This window comes from Manihot esculenta, chromosome 12 (genome assembly GCF_001659605.2).
Source record: "Manihot esculenta cultivar AM560-2 chromosome 12, M.esculenta_v8, whole genome shotgun sequence".
Classification (NCBI taxonomy): Eukaryota; Viridiplantae; Streptophyta; class Magnoliopsida; order Malpighiales; family Euphorbiaceae; genus Manihot; species Manihot esculenta.
Genome location: NC_035172.2, coordinates 10102616 through 10123642, shown reverse-complemented (window position 1 = coordinate 10123642; position 21027 = coordinate 10102616). Strand labels below are relative to the sequence as shown.

The window sequence follows — 21027 nt, the reverse complement described above, 5'->3', positions numbered from 1 at the left end:
TTTCTTCTCATCTAACTCTCCTTAATGTAACTCAAGTTTTTTATTCAAATTATATAATAGTTATGTAATTAGAATATATAAATAGAATTATTTTTATAAACCCAAAAAGAAAATGAGACGTTTAAAAATTACAAGGAGCATTGGACGTGATGTATTGGAGGAGTCGTTTTTACTTCTGAAGATCAAATAAGCTGCCACCTTTGTTTTTAAACCATCAAATTCCTTTTATGGTTCAAAGAGAATTATTTTTAAAAAATGTCCATAATCATCCAAATTAGAATGGTATGTTAGGGATGTATGTTTATATATATGATATATACAACAACAGTGACTATGCATGAGATCTTAATAGAAAACTTAGAATTAAAATTTCTAATTAAAATTTTAAGTACACGTTAAAAACATGATGGCTTACCACCCATTGTTATAACATAAAATTAGAGTTTGATTTTTTATTAACTTGTTAGACACACTCAAGGTTAATTTCACCCGAATATGTTTAGTGCTCTGAAATATTAAATATTTCTGAACAATGGTTCTACTTAACTAAATTATTTGATTTGGATGGACAAACTCATGATCATATAAGTTTAGGGTAAGAGTTAGGTATAACGGATAAAATATGATAAAAACAAAGAGTTGTCATCCAACTGATCTAGGAGTCGCGTAGAGATGTGATAGATAAATCATGTTATTTACCTAATTTAATTTATAATAATATGTTGGGCAAACCCAATATTATTTAAATTAAATGGAATCCTAGCCTACTAAGAGATCTATCGCTGGATTTTTCAAATTAATAAAGAGGGCTATTAATTTGAATAAAATAGTGGGAGAAAAATTAAAAGCTTAAAAACTTTATCTACTAATTAGGAAAATATATGAGACTAACAATTAAAATATCTCTACATGAATATAATCTAGTTCCACCATGAGTAAATCTATCCCTACGTAACATACTTGATAGTAACAAATTAATCAAATTGAACTTCTTGGACTAGTATCGAAATTTGAAAATGCTTCTCAAGCAAGAAAAGAGGTTATATATTCTCGATCAAGACATACTTGATGTTCTTGATGAGAATACTAGTAATGATATTAAGGACAAGTACGATCATCATATTGATGATAATGTGCAAGCTACATGTGTGATGTTAGCTAATATGAGTTTTGAGCTTCAAGTATATTTATGATTGAGGAAATGAGAGGTTGACCAATGAGTGGCAAGTGGAGCAAAAGTTGCTACATTAGCTGTATAAATTTATTATATGTCTTTACTTTCTTGCTTAGTATTAGAATTGAATAATTGTTATTTTATTCTAATACTTTGTAGAAATATTATTTCAATTTCATTTTAGCCTTGAATATTGGATTCAAGTTTATTATCGAGAACAATACATGTTCTTTTATAATAAAGGAGCTTATTATAAATTTGAAATTTATATAGATGTTCTATATAATGTTTCTTCTAAAAGCCTATTCTCAATATAAAAGAGACTCAAATTAGATAATTAACTTCTATCTCTATTCTAGCATTATCACTAAGTTATATAAAAATAGATATCATGATCCATTTGATTATGAATCATATGAAACTTGTGAAACTTGTTTAATGAGCAAAATAACCAAAACACATTTTAAAAGAAAAGGTGAACAATCACAAGAATCATTGGGTCTTATACATATGGATGTACGTGGACTAACGACTACTCAAGCCATAGGTGGGTACCTGTATTTTATTACACTGATAATTATACTGGATTTGGTTATATGTATTTAATGAAATTCAAATCTGACTAATTTAAAAAGTTCAAATAATTCAAATTTAAAGTTGAAAAACAGACTGGCAAAAGTATTAAATCACTTAGATCCGATCAAACTAATGAATACTTAAGTCATGAATTTTGTGATTATCTAATAGAGAATGAGATTCTCTCACAATGGACTTCACTTAGAACACCACAACACAATGGAGTTTCAAAAATGATAAAACGTACTTTATTAGATATGGTATGGTCCATGATGAGTCTTGCAGATTTACTTTCATCCCTTTAGGGATATGCCTTGCAAACTGCGATATACCTTCTTAATAGAGTTCCATCCAAATTGGTTGATAAGATCCATATGAGATGTGGACTCACAAAATTCAGTCTTATTACACATTAAAATTTGAGGATGTAATGCTTATGTGAAGCATCTGTTATCTGATAAGCTAGGAGCTAAGTCAGATAAATGTGATTTTGTGCAATATCCAAAAGAAACTATTGAATATTACTTCTATCATCCTATTGAGAACATGTATTTGTCTCAAAATATACTATCTTTGTAGAAAAATATTTCTTTTAAAATAAGTAATGGGAGTCAGATAGAACTTGAAAAAGTTCAAGAATCACAAACAAACATCCAAGTGGAATCGGAACCAGAGATTGTAATGTCTTTTATGGAAACACAAAATTTCATGAAGATGGAACATATGTTTTGATAAAATGATCAAACTGTTTGATTTTATCATGGATGAACCTTGTGTACAAGAAGATTAGTGGGAGTGGAGTTATATTTCCTATTTTATATGTGGATAATATATTAATAATAGAAATGATATTTCATTCCATTATTATAAATCTATAAAGATTTAGTTGTCTGAAAATTTCTTCATGAAGGATTTGGGAGAAGTCACTAAGATTTATAGAGATAGATTTAAAAGGTTGTTCCACTTACATTGACCAAGTACTAAAACAATTTAGCATGGAGGAATTCAAGAAAGGATTCCTGACTATGTCACTTGAAGGGAATGTCTAATTAGATTTTGATAATAACAAATCTCAATCTAGTTATAATTTTATTCCAATGGTGAAGCAGTAAGTTGGAAAGGTTTCAAATTAGAGATCACTGTAGTTTCTATGATAAAAGTCAAGTATACTTCTGTGTCCTAGGCAGCAAGGGAGACAATTTTGGATCAAAAGTTTATTTCTAAACTTGGTGTGGTTCCTATCATTGTTGATCCAATTACAATGAACTGTGACAACAATGGAGCCATTGTATACACAAGGGAACCCAGGTCTCATTAGAGATTCAAGTATGTACTTAGGCGATTCCAAATGATTAGAGAGATAATTGAAAAAAAATATGTGGAGATAAAGCGAGTTCTACTAATAAGAATCTTAAAGATTCTATTACTAAAGAATTATTCTGGTAGAAACATAATTACCACATTTATACTTATGTGATAAGTCATATGGGTGATTGGCTTTAGTACAAGTGGGAGATTGTTAGAAATATGCCCTACAGCCAATCTATTGGTTGTAGTTAGACATTATTGTTTGTATATTCTAAGTATTTAAATATAATATTATAAAGGCAATTATTTATCTTTAATATTAATTTAATTGAACCTCGAGTAAAGATAAAACTCATGAGACTATATTACTGTGCAAAGAAAATTATAATGTGGTTATAATTGTGAGATTCCTATTGCATTTAAGTAACGTCTCCAAATATTCCTGGTCAATATTCTTATCATGATTGGACAATTATTAGAGCTGTTGAGACTAGTACATATTATATTCTTTCCTTTTAGAGTAAGCAACTAATCTCATAGGTTGAAATATGTGAGATATTTACAACTAATATGTAGGTGTTTATTTTATTTCCTTTTATAGCAAGCAACTGATCTCATAGGTTGAGATATGTGAGATATCTACAACTAATATGTAGGTGTTTATTTTATGAAAAAAGTGCGCTGAACTGACCTGCCTAAGAAATTTATATGGATAATAACTTGTGTCTATAGATTACTCAAGTGATGGTTGTGTAAGTGATTCTTTAACTTGAAATCAATAAATAATCTTATATAGGAACTTTTATGTTTTGATTCATCTTAAATGTTGCTTGGTTCATGAGTAACAAATGGGGATGAATTGAATATATTAGGAACTATATAAAAATATTTATGTGATTGAGATTAGATTCATCAACCTATGTTCAATTAGGAAATGTCTCATTTGTTCTCTGCTAGCATTGATCATAAAATCCTTGTGCAAGGTGGAATAAAATTAGCAAATAAGATTTAGAATTTCATTCACTAGGTCAATGGCTAATAAATGAAAATTAATATGATTTAACATTGCAGACACGTTCCATACATCAAATGTTAAATTGGAATATTTGTGATAAAGAGATATTAATTACACTCATAAACCGTGCACTGAAAGGTTAAGTCAAACCACTTTTGACATTCTGAATATTTGGGTAGTTTTGACATGTTGCTAGACAATGTTCTTGATCTTCAAATTAATTAATTAGTTAATTATATTTATTGCCAACATATTTGAAATCTAATGGATCACGCATATAAAGAATTGTATGAGAAAATAAAATGAGAAGTTAAATCAAGTAAGACTTAATTGCATATAAATTGATATTGGGATAAAGTTATAATTTGAAATAATTATGATTTTGATCTAATTAATTAAATAGAGATTTAATTAAATCTGTTTAAAATTTATATGGCTTACTTATTAAAGTTCTGAATCATTATTGTAATTTATTTATTTAATTAGTTAAATAAATAAATACTATTATATTGAAACCTTAGGGTTTTAATATAAAAAGATATCTTATAGAGTCTGAAAGGACTCTTGTGAGAAGCCCTTTTGTGAGTCTTTAAAATTCGTAGAAAAGGTAGAGAGTTAGCACTCAAAACTTCTCCTATTTTTAATCCCTTAGAATTGTTCTAAATTTTTCGATTGTTATTCGGTGTGGATATTGTTAGAGACAAGATGTTTGAATGGTTTGTGATTTGCGACAAACCAATCAAAATGATCAATCTCGTGTTTTGCTGTAAAGAAAAGAAAAGAAAAGAAATTTATTTTCTCTTTAATTATTATTGTTTTCTTCATTTAAATGTGATCCAGACACAAAAAATTTTATTTTTCTATTTCATCCGCTGCGTTTAATCCGATTGAAACCCAACGGTTTTAGTATAACAATATATCTTTTGTTAGTTATAGATATAAGTTGAACTTTAAAATGAAATATGTTAGCACAAAATAATCCTTATTAATGGATAAAAATAAAATAGTAATTTATATTAATTATGTACCTTTTAGATAATTCTATTATTAATCCTTATCACTTTTATATTATATATAATAAGTATAAATATTATAAACAGTTAATCTTATTGAATATAAAAATATTATTTTTGTCATCAATGCAATTAATCTAAAAAATTTATGAGTACAAATCATTGTTTGAGAATAATAGTATATCTAATCAAAATTAATAAAAAAATTTAAGAGTACAAATCATTGTTTGAGAATAATAGTATAGCTAATCAAAATTAATACAAAAGATTAACATAGTATAAAATTAATAAGATATATTTTAGTCATTTATTATTATAAATGTAGTAAAATACAAAAAAAAATTTATGTAATAATTATTATTATATAATAAAGTTATTAAATATATAATTCTTTAAATATTATTATATTATAAAATAAATTGTAGGTAAAATAAATAGTGTATTAATTATTATCTTTATCTTAATATAATAAAATTTAAAACTAATAATTTTTATTTTTATTTTGTATAAAATATTTGATTTGAGATTTAGTTATTTATAATTGAAAATTATTAATAATTTTATTAGTAATGATTTTATTTATAATTTTTTTTAATATAATAAAATCTTTGTTTTTAAAATTTTAATCATATTAAAAAAATATTTTGCTTATTTATTTTAATATTTCTTTTAGTAGTATTAACATTTTAATTATTATAAATAAAAATTAATATGTTTAAATTATTTTAAAACAATAAAATAATAATATTAGAAAATAAATATTATGTAGATGTAACTTAGCAAATAAAAGGTTAGTCGCTTAAAATTATTAGTGACACAAATGTTGTGGTTAAAGGTTTTAGGTATAAAAATTTTAATGATGCATTATGGCGATGAACTAATTTTATTTGACTGCAGAAATTTATTTGTTAAAAATTTTAGGTTATAACTTATACTAAAAGTCTTAGCTGCATAATATAGTGACGAATAAATTTTATTAGTAACAACTATATCGTCACTAATTTTATTATTAGTGACAACTTCAAATACGAAAATTACTAGTTTTTTAATGTTATTATATGTCATTTATTAAGTCTCCACATTGGACTCTAGCTATCTCTAAGCCTAATTATGGAACATAGTTTTGCAAGAATTAAATGTTACTTTGGTGGCTTATTTCTTATTGAGGAGATATTTCTTATATTATTGGCTAATAAGCTTCAAGTTGTAGGTTGCTTATTTTCTCCTACTTCTTCTATGTGTTTAGGTTCTTACTTGAATATGCTTGTGCTACTGTTATCACTTGCATTTTTAAATAGTGGATTGATATTAATGGCATTAATTGGAAAGGTATCTTGTAAAAAATCGTCCTTCTAACCTTATGATACATTACTTTAAAATTCCTTATCATTTAAGAAAGCACATCGATTCTTAGCAAGTACCTCAAGCAGGCATGTTAGTACCCTCTAAACACTTTTTGTTAGTAATTTGCTCTGACTTGCTCGACACAAAATTTCTTTTATTTTAATGTTTGTCATTTTTTATTTGATCTTTCGATATTTTACTTATTAAATTCCTTAAACATTATTATAGGTCATATTTATTTTTAGCTATATCTCAATATATATATAACTTATATGTAATGTAAGTAGTACCTCTAAGTACAACTTTTGACACTTTATTTATAAACAAGCTACGTGTCAAGTTGTTCAAGATTAAGCTAGCACCTGTGTTAAGTAGCTTAAGATTAAGCTAGCTGTTAGTATATTTGTCCTAGGCCATTATTTTAGACCTTTTTGTATGTCATTTTGGTTATTAATAAAAAGAGATTTTATTATCATTATTATTTGTTTGCATATTACATAATAATGATTAACATCCCTGGTCACTTATTATTATGTTGATAATAATAAAAAAAATATAACTAGTATGATTATTGATTGATAATTATGAGATGATTATGTATATGTTGATATAATTCAATAATCATAAATACTTGTTAGAGAACAAAGTATTGGATGGACCCGCATTGAGATCACTACATGGGTTATTGTCATAAGTGAATCTCAAAGCAGTTATGTCTTAATCCTTTGACTTGAGATTGTCATAGTTTCCAACATAAGGACTGTTATGTTTTAACATAACCAAACATTGTCTTTAATCGGACAATCATAAAGGTTATGATTGAGCATAATAGAAATTATGTAGAGGATATTAAACAATCAAGATAGAATTTGTCCCTCTCTTTGAGAGAGATATTTTCTGGGCCCCTCGATAAGTGAGGCTGAGAAATGTATGGCCGTGCTCAAATGAATTGATAGTGTGATCAATATCATATGATTTTATCAATCTACTTAGAGATCAAGAAATCACAAGTTTGAACATTATAAGTTTGACATTGACCATGACTTATGTTCAAAATAGATATCGTGTGACAAAGGGATCAATACATGTTCTATTTATTAGGCTTTATCGGACTATCGATCCTCATATTAATTGGGTAGTCATAATATCTTGCTAGAGGCAGCTTATGATTTATAGGTGTTGTGGGACTGGGCCTATTGTCAATTAATATCAGCCTATTGGATCACACACAAAAGAACGTTGTTGATGTGCTATGTCATATTAATGGGCTAAAAGCCCATTAGTATAATTAATAATAATAAAGATGTTATTGTTATTAATATTAATTATTATTATAAGATAATAATATTTAAAAAGATTTGCAGTTTATCTGTAACTGTTACAAATAAAAGATTTTTCGATTTCCTTATCAAAACAAACTATCACGTAAGATATTTGAGTATCCGTGAGATTGTGATAGTTGGTTATGCACACAACTCTTTTATGAAAAGAAGTGTGGGAAAACAAAAAGACTTAAAACGTATAAAAACTCCTTCTGCGAATTGTGGGGGTAACGTTTTAGAGAATTTGTTTTTGAGCTGCAGATTGGAGAGCACATATCTTATCCAACTTTGAGAGAGCTAGCACTCTAGAAGAATAAACGACGTTCGTGTGGATACCATAGAGGGTATTCGTTTCAAAAGCAGCACCATCAGTCTGGAATTGTATCTTCTCGTCGAGTCTGACATGTTAGTCTCGTATCTTTCCTTTCGAAATAAATGAAGCACTCGGATCCTGTGAAGGAAACCAGAGATTTTTATTTTTCCGTTATGTGTTTTGGGTTGCAGTAATCTCTGGATTTTCTAATACTAGCACCTCCTTTGAAGCCACTTACTCTAGCTTTAGGAAAGCACAACTTATGTTTAATGATACCGCTATTTCTATTCAAGGTTTTGGAATGTGAAAATTTTACCCTCTTAAGAAATTGTCTTAAAAATTTTACCCATACTTAATAATTGTGGGTATTTTTGCCTCATCACCTCTTCGCTTACCCATGTAGCCTCATCTGCATTATGGTTTTTCTATAGAAATTTCACTAAGGGAATCTTCTTATTTTTTATATCATTTTTCTTTTGTGCTAAAATCTTCATTGGTTTCTCCTTGTAAGTCAAATCAGTTTGAATATCAATGGTCTTAGTAGAAATGCCATAAGAAGGATAAAATCTTTATCTCTTTAGCATGGATTTATGGAAGAGTTTATGTATATTGTTTAACTCTCGAGGTAAAACCAGCTTATAGACTACTAGATCTGCATGTTCAATATCTCATGTGGGTCTATAAACCTAGGGCTTTGTTAGTGTATTTGCCCTTAACCATTATCTTGGATATTTTGTATGTCATTTTTTTATTAATAAAAGAGATTTTATTATTATTATTATTATTATTTATTTGCATGTTACAAAATAATGATTAACATTCCTGATTACTTATTATTATAATGATAATAATAATATATGACAAGATGTGCAAATATATATATTTATTGAAAATTACAAAAGATTACATAAGAGGAGGGATGTCTTCAGTTTTTTCCTCCCAAGTCTATATTACATTAGTGTTTTCTACATTTATTACATTATCTGCAGAGACCTGGTTGGTGGAATTTTCCTCAGCTTTTCCCTCTTTCTCTTGCTCATCCTCATCGCCCTCCTCCTTCAGAAAGATGTCATCTATCCAAGTAAAGTCTTCAGAAGGGAACTACTTCTCCAACTATCTTCCCAGCCTTGCCCTCATAATCAATCTTGTACAATCCAATCCACTCCCTAAGAGTGTTGGCATTGGGAATTGTTATAGAGGCCAACACTATGGCCAGCACAAAGCCCTTTCATAAGTTTAATATAGTCAGCCTAATTGCAGTCTTCAACCAATACATAGAGTTGGACAGCATGTTTCTCGATCACTTTCACACTTCATGAAGACCCGCCTTCAGTTGCTCTTCATAGACCATAATGGTATCCTCCATATAGATCTGATCATCCACGCAAGCACTCAAAGATGGTGCATAGACACGAAAGATTTCTCGAGAGATGCGGTATTGGTCATGAAGGCGTTTTATGTCCTTCTCGGTTAGTATGGAAGGGATGTCGTTGATTAGGATGCTTTCACTTTCATGGACAGCCCTTCGTAGGACAAAGGAAGCAGGAGTGCGAATGGGACTGTCGAAGGAAGAGCTCGAGGCGGAAGTTCCACCAGAGGAAGAAGAAGAAGAAGAGGAAGTACTCCTATTCATTTCTATAAGAGGAAAAGCAAATAGGAATTACCTTGAAGTAAGGGAGTGTGAATGAAAAAAAGGAGTGGTTGAGTCTTTTCTAAAAACACAAATATAAGTTATGAGCAAAAGTGATATTTGGAGAAGGGTTTTATACAATGGCCTTGCCAACAAGTTTTGAATGCAGCTCGAGAAATAAAGCGATCGTCATTTATGGATAGGAGCAGGCAAAATGATGCGAGTATGGAAGGTCATTCTAAACATGCTACGTGCCCTAGATCGTGAAGACAACTGTCACTTTCAAATCTGAATAATCAAAGACCAGCATGGGGACCTCTGATGTAATACAACAATCGCTCAAAATAAACCATAAGTTGTCATCATAAGACATGGTCATATGGCACGAGTCTGATAAGCCAATACGCAGTTACACCCACGAAAAGGAAGATCCGGACACTGTAGCTTTCGGTTCTTCATCAAGACTCGCACTCTTCTGAAGAGGTCGAGTCTTCATATGAAGTTGCCGTTAGCAGGTACAATCCAGCAGATCTCCATTGTACTTATAATCACGGGATCACCTATCAATTAGTCAGTGGGATCTCCTATCAGTTAGTCAGCACCAGCCGAATTTCCAAGAATGTTATAATTAACTCCATATTCTTGCAATATAAAAATTAATGATCACAGAGACAAAGAGATGCAATTCTTACATAACTGCTCTTGAGTTCTAAACAATTTCTTACATTCGCTCTTTTTTTTTTTGGTTACTGACTTGAGTATCAGAATGTTTGTGTTAAGCACCCACTACCTCACATTCTCTTTCTTACAGGATTGATCAATCGTAGCACCATTTTCTTTCTTACAAGATTAACCAATCGCAACACCATTCTATTTTGACCACATCAAAAATAATATTGTATAAACTCTTATATTATGTAGTTGCAATGAGTTATATATTATATTACTGTAACATAGTATTTATATATGTGTATTATGATAAGAAAAATAATAAAAGAGTTACCAAATGCTATCTTTATCTAAGTAGTTACAATAAATATTCTTTATTTTAATAATCTTTACCTTGAAATTTAATTTTAGATTTCCATCTAATTTAAATGTACCTTTATTTTTTTTATATATCTTTTGATATTTTTTAAATAACTTAAAAATAATTTGAATAATAAAATTATTATCTATTTTAAAAATTAAAATTCAAATGATAAAATTATCCATTATTTTAAAATTAAATAATATTATAAATAATTTAAAAGTTTAAATGCTAATATTTCCTTCTACTCAGTTTTATATATAGTATAGATTACCAAACACTTGGTTTAGCTGTTTAGATATATATCAGCTATTAATTGCATTCAACAGACAAACCAAATTAGAGGTGTGCTCTAAACAGTTAAAACCAAAAAACTGAACCAATTATTTTATTTTGTTCATTTTTTTAATTGATCGGTTTGGTTTCGATTTTCATTTTTTTTAAAAAAAATTTAACTTTTCAATTCGATTTTATTAGTACAACAAAAAAGCTAAATTAATCGAACCGAATCAATTTTTCTAAAATTTTATTGTTTTATACTTGTATAAATATACATTACTTAAACTCTAAGACCCCAATTCTTTTTTTATCTGTGTCATTCACTATCAGTCTTTATTTTTTGCGTTGTTTCTCTTCTTCTCCTCCTTTGATCCGCTCTTCCACTTTTTCTACTTCATCTCCTTTGATGATATGTTCTTTCTCTTATTTTTTTTCTTCTTCTTTTTCAATAATCAATTATATGATCTACACTATCTGTCGCCACATAATCAAAAAACTTCTCATCTCCTCCCACACAGGTCTAGCTCTTCTATTGGTTCTTCTTATAATTACTTCTTGAAGATTGAGATCTAAGTTGATGGTATGGAGGCTCAAGTACACCTAAAAAGTGGAGAAGCAAGTTTGATAGCAACTTCTCTCTATCCTTTTGCATGTGTTCAACGAGACTTTACCTCATTTTCTGCTCTAATTTTAATGGATAGTTGCATGTTGATTTATTGTGTTGTAATAGATTTGGTAGGTAATTTTAATTATATCTATGGTGGGTCTTTTGCTTTTTATAGTGATTGTATTTGATAGAGAGAATCTCTGTTTGAATTTTTAATTTCTTTTCCTATATGTTTGAATATGTGTATCAAATATTGTATTAATGGTTTTTTTTTCCTTTGAGAAATTTAATATGAAATCATCCGAAATTGATTCATGGGTTAAAGTAAAGAGGTTTAGTACACTTTGTATTGGAAATATGGGGTATGAATTTTTGGAAAAAACTATTATCTCAATCTCAAAACCAATAGTTTTTAAGTAAATCGAATTGTTTTGGTTCACGATTTGATTGATATTTTTTATGATTTTGATTTTTTAAATTTGATTTGATTCGAAATCGAACCGATCAATTATATACCCTTAATTACCAAATACCTTTTTAAGTTTTTTAAGCAAAATTAAACCAAATATTAAACCGGTTTCTAATTAAATCAATTCAGTTGATTAAGTTCAATTTTGACATCCACGAAAAAATTCATTGCGGAATAGTTTTAAAATACATCTACTCTCTGTTTGATATGAACTTTAAAAACGTTTAATTTTATAAAAATATTTATTAATTATTTTTTTCATATTTGAGAGTATTTTATAATTTTTATAATATTTAATAATTAAAATTAATAAAAAAAATTAAGTAATAAACTTAATGAAAAGTTTTAATGAATTTTATAAAATCGAGTGGCTAATATATAATTTTTTTCTCTTTACCACTGAACGCATATAGTAATTTTTGCAAAAAATTTAGATCCAAGTTAATAAAACAAAACAATTAAGGACTAGATTAGCAAAAAGGGTAAAAAGTACCAGATGTGTTTCGTCGATACAAAATCCTCTTGACTATTAAGACGAGACGAGCACGGAGCTCCGCTGCATTCGTCCGTCTAACGCTTCTCGCTTTAGCATATATTTTCTTTCTTTTGGCATTCCCTGTAAAGTCAACCCGAACCTCAAGTCCTCAACCCCTTTTCCACATTGCAGCAACACCACCATCCTCCTCCTTCCGCCATGAACCTCCAATCAGACCAACTCGAACCGGACCTTCCACTCCCACGCCTCCGCATCCATCCCTCATCTCCTCCTCGCTTCCCCATCACGGCTCCCATCCCCACATCTACTGGCCAACGCCGCATCGCCATCGCCGTTGATCTTAGCGACGAGAGTGCTTATGCTGTCAAGTGGGCCGTTAACAACTACCTCCGCCCTGGTGATGCCGTCATCCTCCTCCACGTCCGTCCTACCTCCGTCCTCTATGGCGCTGACTGGGGCTCGATCAAGCTCCAGATCAATGATAATAGCGATGACGCACCTCTCGACGAAAGTGATCAGCAAAAGTTGGAGGACGATTTTGATAATTTCACTGCCACGAAAGCCAAATCCTTGGCACAGCCGCTGGTTGAGGCGCAGATTCCATTCAAAATCCACATAGTGAAGGACCATGACATGAAAGAGAGGTTGTGTTTGGAGGTGGAGAGATTGGGGTTGAGCGCTGTGATAATGGGGAGCAGGGGTTTTGGCGCGGCCAGGAGGAACAGTAAGGGGAGGCTTGGAAGCGTCAGCGATTACTGCGTGCATCATTGCATTTGTCCGGTGGTGGTTGTGAGGTGCCCCGATGACAAGGAAGGGGAGAGCAACGGTGATGGTGGAAAAGAGGGTAGTGTGAAGAAAGGAATTATTGGAAAGGAGGTGGAGCTTCACCCTGTTCCTGAGGAGGACCAGGAATATCATGATGCCTCCGATGAGCAGAAAGGTTTTGTTTTTCTCAAACTTCCAATTTTTCTTTTTCTCTAAAATGCTCTTCGTATTTTGAATTTGTGAATTTTATAGTCAAATTTATATTCACATTCATGTGCTATTTGAGATTAATATATTAATACTATTAATAACCTAATGGATACTTGAATTGAGCACAAATGAAATAATGACTTGCAAAAAAAAAAAAAAAAGTTCAATAGTTTTACTTATTTTTTAGTTGTACTTTGAATTTTGCTGATGGGACTGGAAAATTTTTTCAAAATGGTAAAATTATTTTCTTCTAACTTCATTAATTTATAAAAATTGAAAGCAGTCATCAGTACGTGTGGTCAATTATATATATTAATGCCATAAAGGGGTGTAGGAATATATTCAGCTGAATTTATCGTTTACACGATATTCTGTTTATGTGTTTATGTTGCTTAGTCTTCTTATAATGATACTTCGGCTTTTTGTATTGACATCAGTGAATTTTGGTGATTGATTGATTGATAGGGTTTATGTTAAATTGCATTGATGAATGTAATTAAGTCAACACAGGAAATGTAATTAATGTTAAATTGCATAAGTTGCCTTTGTGTGGCTATCAATATCAACAAGGGGAATGTAGTTTTTTACTTCTTTTTATAGCTGCTTAATTAATGTAGTCTGGGCTTCAAAATAAGGGGAAAGAAAATAACAATAAAGAACAAAAGAGAAGAGGAAACCAAAATTCTTCCTTTTGCTTGAATAATTATTACTATTTGTCTTGGGTTCATAGAACACTATTTTATTGGAGTTGAATTACTTTTTTTGTCAATTTTTTTAATTAAACATCTGTAATAAATTCTTTAGTAGCTAGTAATTCATTCTAGTGGAATAGACTGTTATTATGCTTACGTTATTAATTATTGCACTTGTAGTAAGTTATTTGAAGTATCTTAAAAAAAATTACATGTTTTTATTTATTTATTTGATCTCTATTGTAGTTCTGCATTCTTTTTTTTTTTTTTTGACATTCAGCTTTAGGCTAGCTCAATTTCAAATGTCTTAATATGGTTTATTCATTCACTGAAAAAAAAAAAAAGTTAAAATATAATATACGAGCGTGCTTGTGGAGTTTTTAAACTGCAATCTTTGAATTTCTTTGTAGTATGTGCTGTATTTAATCATTCTCATCTTCATAGTATTGCTGTTATTTGATTTTTAATCTTGTCTGAACATCGTATTCGTATAAATACAATCATAAAATTGGTTTCTGATTTGAAATTAATTTTGTAATTATAGTTGGTCTTAATAAACTGAGGTTGTCATGTAAAATTTTAGCCCTAAAGCATAGGGAGATTGTTTAATTGGAAGTAGATTTGGATCAAATTTCATAAAGACAATCGAATCAAGGCTGTCATATATGAAATTGGGGGTCTTGGATGCCGTAGCAGTGTTATGAATGTGTTAAAGATTAAATGTACATGTTATAAGGACTTATTTGGTTGGTTAGTTAAAAGGAAAAATGGAAAAATATTTGGGCTAGTAATAATGCTTTGTAGGTGTCAAAAGTGTGCTTGTGGATGTCAACATTGTGTCCTTCCCTAATCCCATATACATTTAAAAATAATGAATTACCATTAGTCATTGAAATCAAATTTGTGTACCATTTTCTGCAGGACTGATAACCAATGACCATTATCTTTCTTCTGCTAAGAGATGTAAATATATGAACTAGCTTAGTGTTGTGAGATAACTATCCGTTTGGAAGTATGCTGATATTGTCATTTGTTTAACTGGATCCTTTAGGCTGATATATTGATGGGTGTCATGAACCCTCAGTGATTGAGTACAAAATTGGTAATATTACTCATCCAAGTTCTAAAAAGGAGAAATTGTCAATCAACTTTCTAAAAATGAAATGGAATATGCAATTGCTTCACTTTAAAAGTGTGGTTCATGTCTTTGACTATGCTTTTAGTCCCAAGAACTTTGCAGCCTACGCCTATGGGAACTATCAGTACTCTGAGACAAATGAATCTCTTGACATTAGTGAGACGGAATCCTTTGCTGTTGAACAAAAACAATTTATATCATCCATTAAGTCATATCTGCCATCTGTTAATTGTAATAGGGCTTAAAGCGACTCGTAATGCTAGCCTACAGTTTGCCATCTGTTCTGCATGTACACTTGTTCTATGTGTTGGTGCAGTGAAGGATAAGAGAATCTTACTCTTTTTTTTTTTTTTTTCACAATGATGGCATATTGCTATTAAGATATTTGTTTTCATCATGATGCTTTTGAAATTCTTTGTTGCATGTCAATGACTCATAGTTAGGACATTGGTGAACTTTTGTTTTCCCTAAATTTATCTTTCATTGGCTGATATTACTGATGTTCGTATCTTTTTTGTTCTCCTAGCATGTTTATGATCCAACACAGTTGATTTTTTCTGATTCTTTGCAAACTCTCTTTTGGTACCAGATTTTTACCAAGTCTCAGGTTGAAGGCAAAATCCCATTACAGGTGATGCTCAAATGGATGTTGTCTTGTTGCCATTTAAATCTTGGTTTTCTAGCTCTTTAGTCTTTTCCCTTGTTTTCGTCACAGAATTCTTTCCCTGGTTTTCAAAGTATACTGTAGAAGTTAATAATATGCTATAGAAAGAAGAATATCTGTGCCTTAGAACATATCCTGAATTATTTATTTATTTATTTTTTTACTTATGTTTTCTTCTTTATAAATGCCTCATCTGATGTGGTTTATGCATTATATTCAAAACCTTCTTTTTGCCTGTGCAAGCAAGCATGTGATATAATCAATAATCTCTGTAGCTGGACATGTTAGATGCTGCATTTTGCCGGCCTTCATGGATTATTTTCATTACATTTTGCAGGTAAAAGTTAACGTGCCCGATTACTGGTTGAGGTCATGAACTTCAGAGAAGTTGCAAAAAGAGCTTTCTTGTAGAATTTATTGTTGGGTCTGTGTGATTGCTGCTTTGTACATGTGGATGATGGGAAAAGTGTGGTTTCCATCCATGTTCTAGTATAATTCCTTGTCATGTGTTACTGCATATGTGAATGGTTACTGGGTTGCTTTGAGAATGCCACTAAGCCTTTCCATGGTATATAGCTATTGTATTGTTGGAACTGGCTTTTGGGTTGTATAAAATGATTTACAGCTTTACGTTTCGGTTTTACTCTTGATATGGTTCGTCTATTTAGATTTTCATTCCGAGAAATTGGCTACGCACCCTGCATGTCATGTTACCTTCTTTCATGCAGCACATGCAAGGAACGGGCCATTATGCCTCCGTCTGTCGGTGCCATACTAAACTTCTGATTCTCTAATTTTTAGAAATCATATAAGATTTCGATATGATTTTAAGCGATTTCAGTATAATTCTGATTTAATTTTTATTTTGATTTTTGTTTTTTTTTAATTTCATTTTAATTTTAATTTTTATTTTGATTTTCACAAATAAAATTATAATATTTTTGCATTTATTTTAAAATAGGAAATAACTAATCAAAATAATAATAAAATAGTAATATCAACATTTAAAAAAAGAATATATATAAAATTAAATTTTTAATAGAGTTCTGATTTGGTTAGGATTCGATACAATTTTGGTATAGTTTTGATAAAAAACTAAAACTAGAATTAAATGGTTAAATAAATTAGGTTAAATATATTTGATTTTGACTAACATTAGTTTTTTTTTTTTAGATTTTGATACGGTTTGATATAATTTTTTGATTCGAGATTTTAAAAACAGTGCAAAACTCTAATTAAATTTGACCTCGAACTGGTTTGGACTATAAATTGAACTAAAATTGAATCGGCCAATCTCTAGATTGAACTGATCAATCGGTTTGGATTCATAAATCAAATTGAACTTTTAGGAGGAGCTGGATACAAGGCTCTTCGTTTAAATGAAAACTGAAACTGAATTGAAATTGATTGGTTTAGATAACAGTTCGATTCAGTTTCGATTAATATTGACTTCAAGTTGTGTCATCCAACCGTAGGATCCATGTGGCAACCGTGGTTGGACTGGAGCTGGCTTACAATGGTCTAATTCACTTTGAATGTTTTGGAAACGATCCAAAAGTGGAACATTTTTCTTGATTTCTTTTTATATGTTTTTTTAAAATTTTTCACCTATAAATATTTAAATTCTGTCACACTTAAAATCATCTGAAAATTTTCTCAATTCTCAAATCTCAATCACAATCATTTCAATTCTCACAAATTATTCTCATTTTTTCAAAAACTTTAGTACCTCAATTTCTTCTCTTATAATATGGCAAGTTTTGAAAATTTATCAATGAAAGAAGATAAAAGCAAAACGATAATAATTAATTTTATCAATGAAAATATATTTTATCTCTATTTTAAATCTATGAGTACTAAGATAAACTGTTTGATAGTTATCTTTTATAAATCTAATAAATATTGGACCTCAACGTATAAATATAAATGATAGTAAAGGTGAAGTATTAACTCTAATGGTAGAGCCAACAACGGAATTTACCCAATCAGATCGTACGTCAAAGTCTAATATTTTTTTTAGTTCATTTCACAAACATATTCACTAATAATAAAATTAAAGTGAAATACAATTACTGCAATCACCTTTTTAAATTTCAAGCGGGAAGTGGATATGGAGCTTTTTAGAGATATTTTCAAAATAAACATTCTAGTGAAACTAGTGGTGATACAAAACAGACTCATATTTTAAAATTTGAAGGTATGCAATTGTCTAATGTTTTTAAATATTCTGATACTTTAGTTAAAGAAAAAATAACAAAATTAATAGGCGTTGAACATTTACCTTTTTCATTTATTGAAAAATTATGAGTTTGAAGATTTTTTCAAATTATTTTGTCATCAATATAAAAATATTCTCATTATTTTCCAAAGAGATATGTAATGTCATATTATAATAAAGCTAAAAATCAATTGATTTAATTGTTATTACAATTGAAACATAGAGTGTAATGACCCGAAAATCGGACCGCTACCGGCGCTAGGATCCGGGTCGACTTAAGGCCGCCGGGACCCGTAGCAAGCCTGACATAAAACCTGTGAACCTGTATAATCCCATACATGATCAACAACATGCATAAAAATTAAAACTTTTCTTTCCATACTCATCAACCAAACTCAACCTGAGCATAAACATTAACATAATATTGATCCCTCTGTGGGATCTCATCAATGTCCCCAATGGGTAACATAACATCTGTTGAGTTGGTTTACATAAACATCATAAAGATCTCTAAGATCATGTAATTAACAAGGGATAACAACAATCTATGGTCAAGCACAATTCTAATATCCATATACATCATCTCCGTACATATCTATACTAATTAAGACATTACATTACAATTTGATCATGTCCATTGCTAACTATTACATAAGCATGACTTCTTCACTCTAACCGGACTCCCGCACTATACTGTACCTGCAAGCCTGGGGGTAAAGGGAGAGGGGTGAGCTAAAAGCCCAGTGAGCTGAACTATTAAAAACACATTAATACTGTGCTCTATGAAATGCATCATAACACAAACAATTCACATGAGGGTTCAATTAGTCCAAGTTAACTCTGTGCCAGGCCTGTAGAATGGGGTCCTGGTCTTTCCTGTCAGAACATACATTACTTACCATTTTCCCAGGGCCTCCTCTGGGCTCCTGGTCTTCAAGTCCCATAACCGTGCTAGACCATAGGATGGGATCCTGATCTTTACTTACTCTGTGCCAGGCCTGTAGACTGGGGCCTGGTCTTTCTTACTCTGTGCCAGGCCTGTAGCATGGGGCCTGGTCTTCCTGTCATGGACTAACTGGGTCATCCGACATTCACCCACAACAGCAACAATTTATGCAATGCGGCATATTCGTGAAAACTAATGCAATCATCCTATTGCATAATCATGATGCATGAAACATGATAAAGCATTTAATTTAAAAGATTAAGTTTTAGTTCCACTCACCTCTGGCTGACTCTGACAACACCGAAGCAGCTGAACTCACTACTGGGGTCCTCGGTTCCTCGGGTCCGAACCTACACAGGTGGACTCAAATGAGGGACCAAACATGCTAGAACATAACTCTAAACTACTCCCCAAAAACCCCCTAAAACATCCTGAAAATATCACATAGAGATATGCATGAAATGGCTGAACAGGGCACCTTCGGCGGCACCTTCGGCGGCCGAAAGTCCCAGACAGAGACGAAAGTCTCTTTTCGGGGGCAACTTCGGCAGCCGAATGCTGCCTCCACAAAGGGGGTTCGGCGGCCGAAACTCCCTTCGGCGGCCGAACCTGGTTTCTGCCAGAAGGGCAGAAACTTGGTTCACATGAACCCCTTGCCTCCCAAAACTTCAAATCAAGCATATATCTCACCCAAATCATGCATACAAGTTCCTAGGGGTCTCAAACAGTCATATACCCCAACTACAACACTTCAAACATATTCAAACAAGCCACATTGTTCAAAACATCAATATTAACCCATAAACTCAACATATACCCTAACATGCATTTCTACCCATAGATCTTGCATAAAACTTATTTAAAATACATAAGGAGCTTAAGATCGGCTCTTACCTCTTGAAGATCGAGAGGGAGACGACCTAAACTTGGAGATCCACGAAAATGAGCTCCTGAGTTCCCAAAGCTCCAAAACTTGGTTTAAATGCTCAAAACTTTCAATGCAAGCTTAAAACTCAAGAAAAATGGTGGGGATTTGAAGGAAGAACACTAGATTTGCAAGAGGAAGGTCGGAAGCTCGCTGTGGCCGAAAATGGGAGAAAGCTCGCCCATTTCGGCTAAGTGCCCCATTTATAGTGGCTGGCCAGGCCACGTTCGGGGGCCGAATGTGCCTCCGCATCCATGCAATGTTCGGCGGCCGAACTTGACTTTCGGCGGCCGAACCTGAACTTCCCTAACTCATGCTTTCGGGGGCCTAACGTGCCTCCAAAACGCATGCATGTTCGGCGGCCGAACTTGACTTTCGGCGGCCGAACCTGGGTTTTCCTCCAATGCTATTTTCATGCAAAAACTCATTTTCTTTCATACTTCAAACATAAAACACATTAAAACCTTTCATAGAAACATGATTTTACCCTACTAGAGGCTTCCGACACCCGAGATTCCACCGGACGGTAGGAATTCCGGTACCGGAGTCTAGCCGGGTTTTACATTCTCCCCCCCCTTAAGAACATTCGTCCCCGAATGTTCCTCACTAGCATAAGCAAACAACACAACATAACATACACACATAAACACATAGAGATTAACCTTAAAAGAGATGAGGATATTGCCGGAGCATAGACTCCCGTGTCTCCCAAGTGCATTCTTCCATATTGTGGTGGTTCCACAGGACTTTCACCATCGGGATTTTCTTGTTTCTCAGCTTTCTGATCTGGGTGTCTAGGATCCGCACTGGCTGCTCAACATAGGTGAGATCCTCTTGGATCTCCACATCAGGCTCACTAAGAACCTTGCCCGGATCTGACACGAACTTTCTTA

The 21027-nt window shown here is 31.6% G+C and overlaps 1 protein-coding gene across 2 annotated transcripts; it reads left to right on the top strand.

The window, feature by feature from the left end:
- Positions 1 to 12560: 12560 nt before the first annotated feature.
- On the top strand, positions 12561 to 16695 carry LOC110628543 (universal stress protein PHOS34). Of its 2 annotated transcripts, XM_021775264.2 has the most exons (3): positions 12565 to 13516; positions 15971 to 16012; positions 16383 to 16695. In XM_021775264.2, the coding sequence occupies exons 1-2, from the start codon at positions 12775 to 12777 to the stop codon at positions 15991 to 15993; spliced, it is 765 nt and encodes a 254-aa protein (XP_021630956.1). In that variant the 5' UTR covers positions 12565 to 12774; the 3' UTR covers positions 15994 to 16012; positions 16383 to 16695. The 2 variants fall into 2 exon arrangements, with proteins under 2 accessions (XP_021630957.1, XP_021630956.1); XM_021775265.2 differs by lacking the exon at positions 15971 to 16012 and having other exon boundaries at positions 12561 to 13516.
- Positions 16696 to 21027: the final 4332 nt, after the last annotated feature.

What these genes read in the sequence shown, in the direction of transcription:
- LOC110628543 (XM_021775264.2), top strand. Translation starts at nt 12,775, where the DNA reads ATGAACCTCCAATCAGACCAACTCGAACCGGACCTTCCACTCCCACGC. An exon ending in TGCCTCCGATGAGCAGAAAG is followed by an intron (nt 13,517 to 15,970) that starts GTTTTGTTTTTC and finishes TTTTGGTACCAG; the next exon opens with ATTTTTACCAAGTCTCAGGT.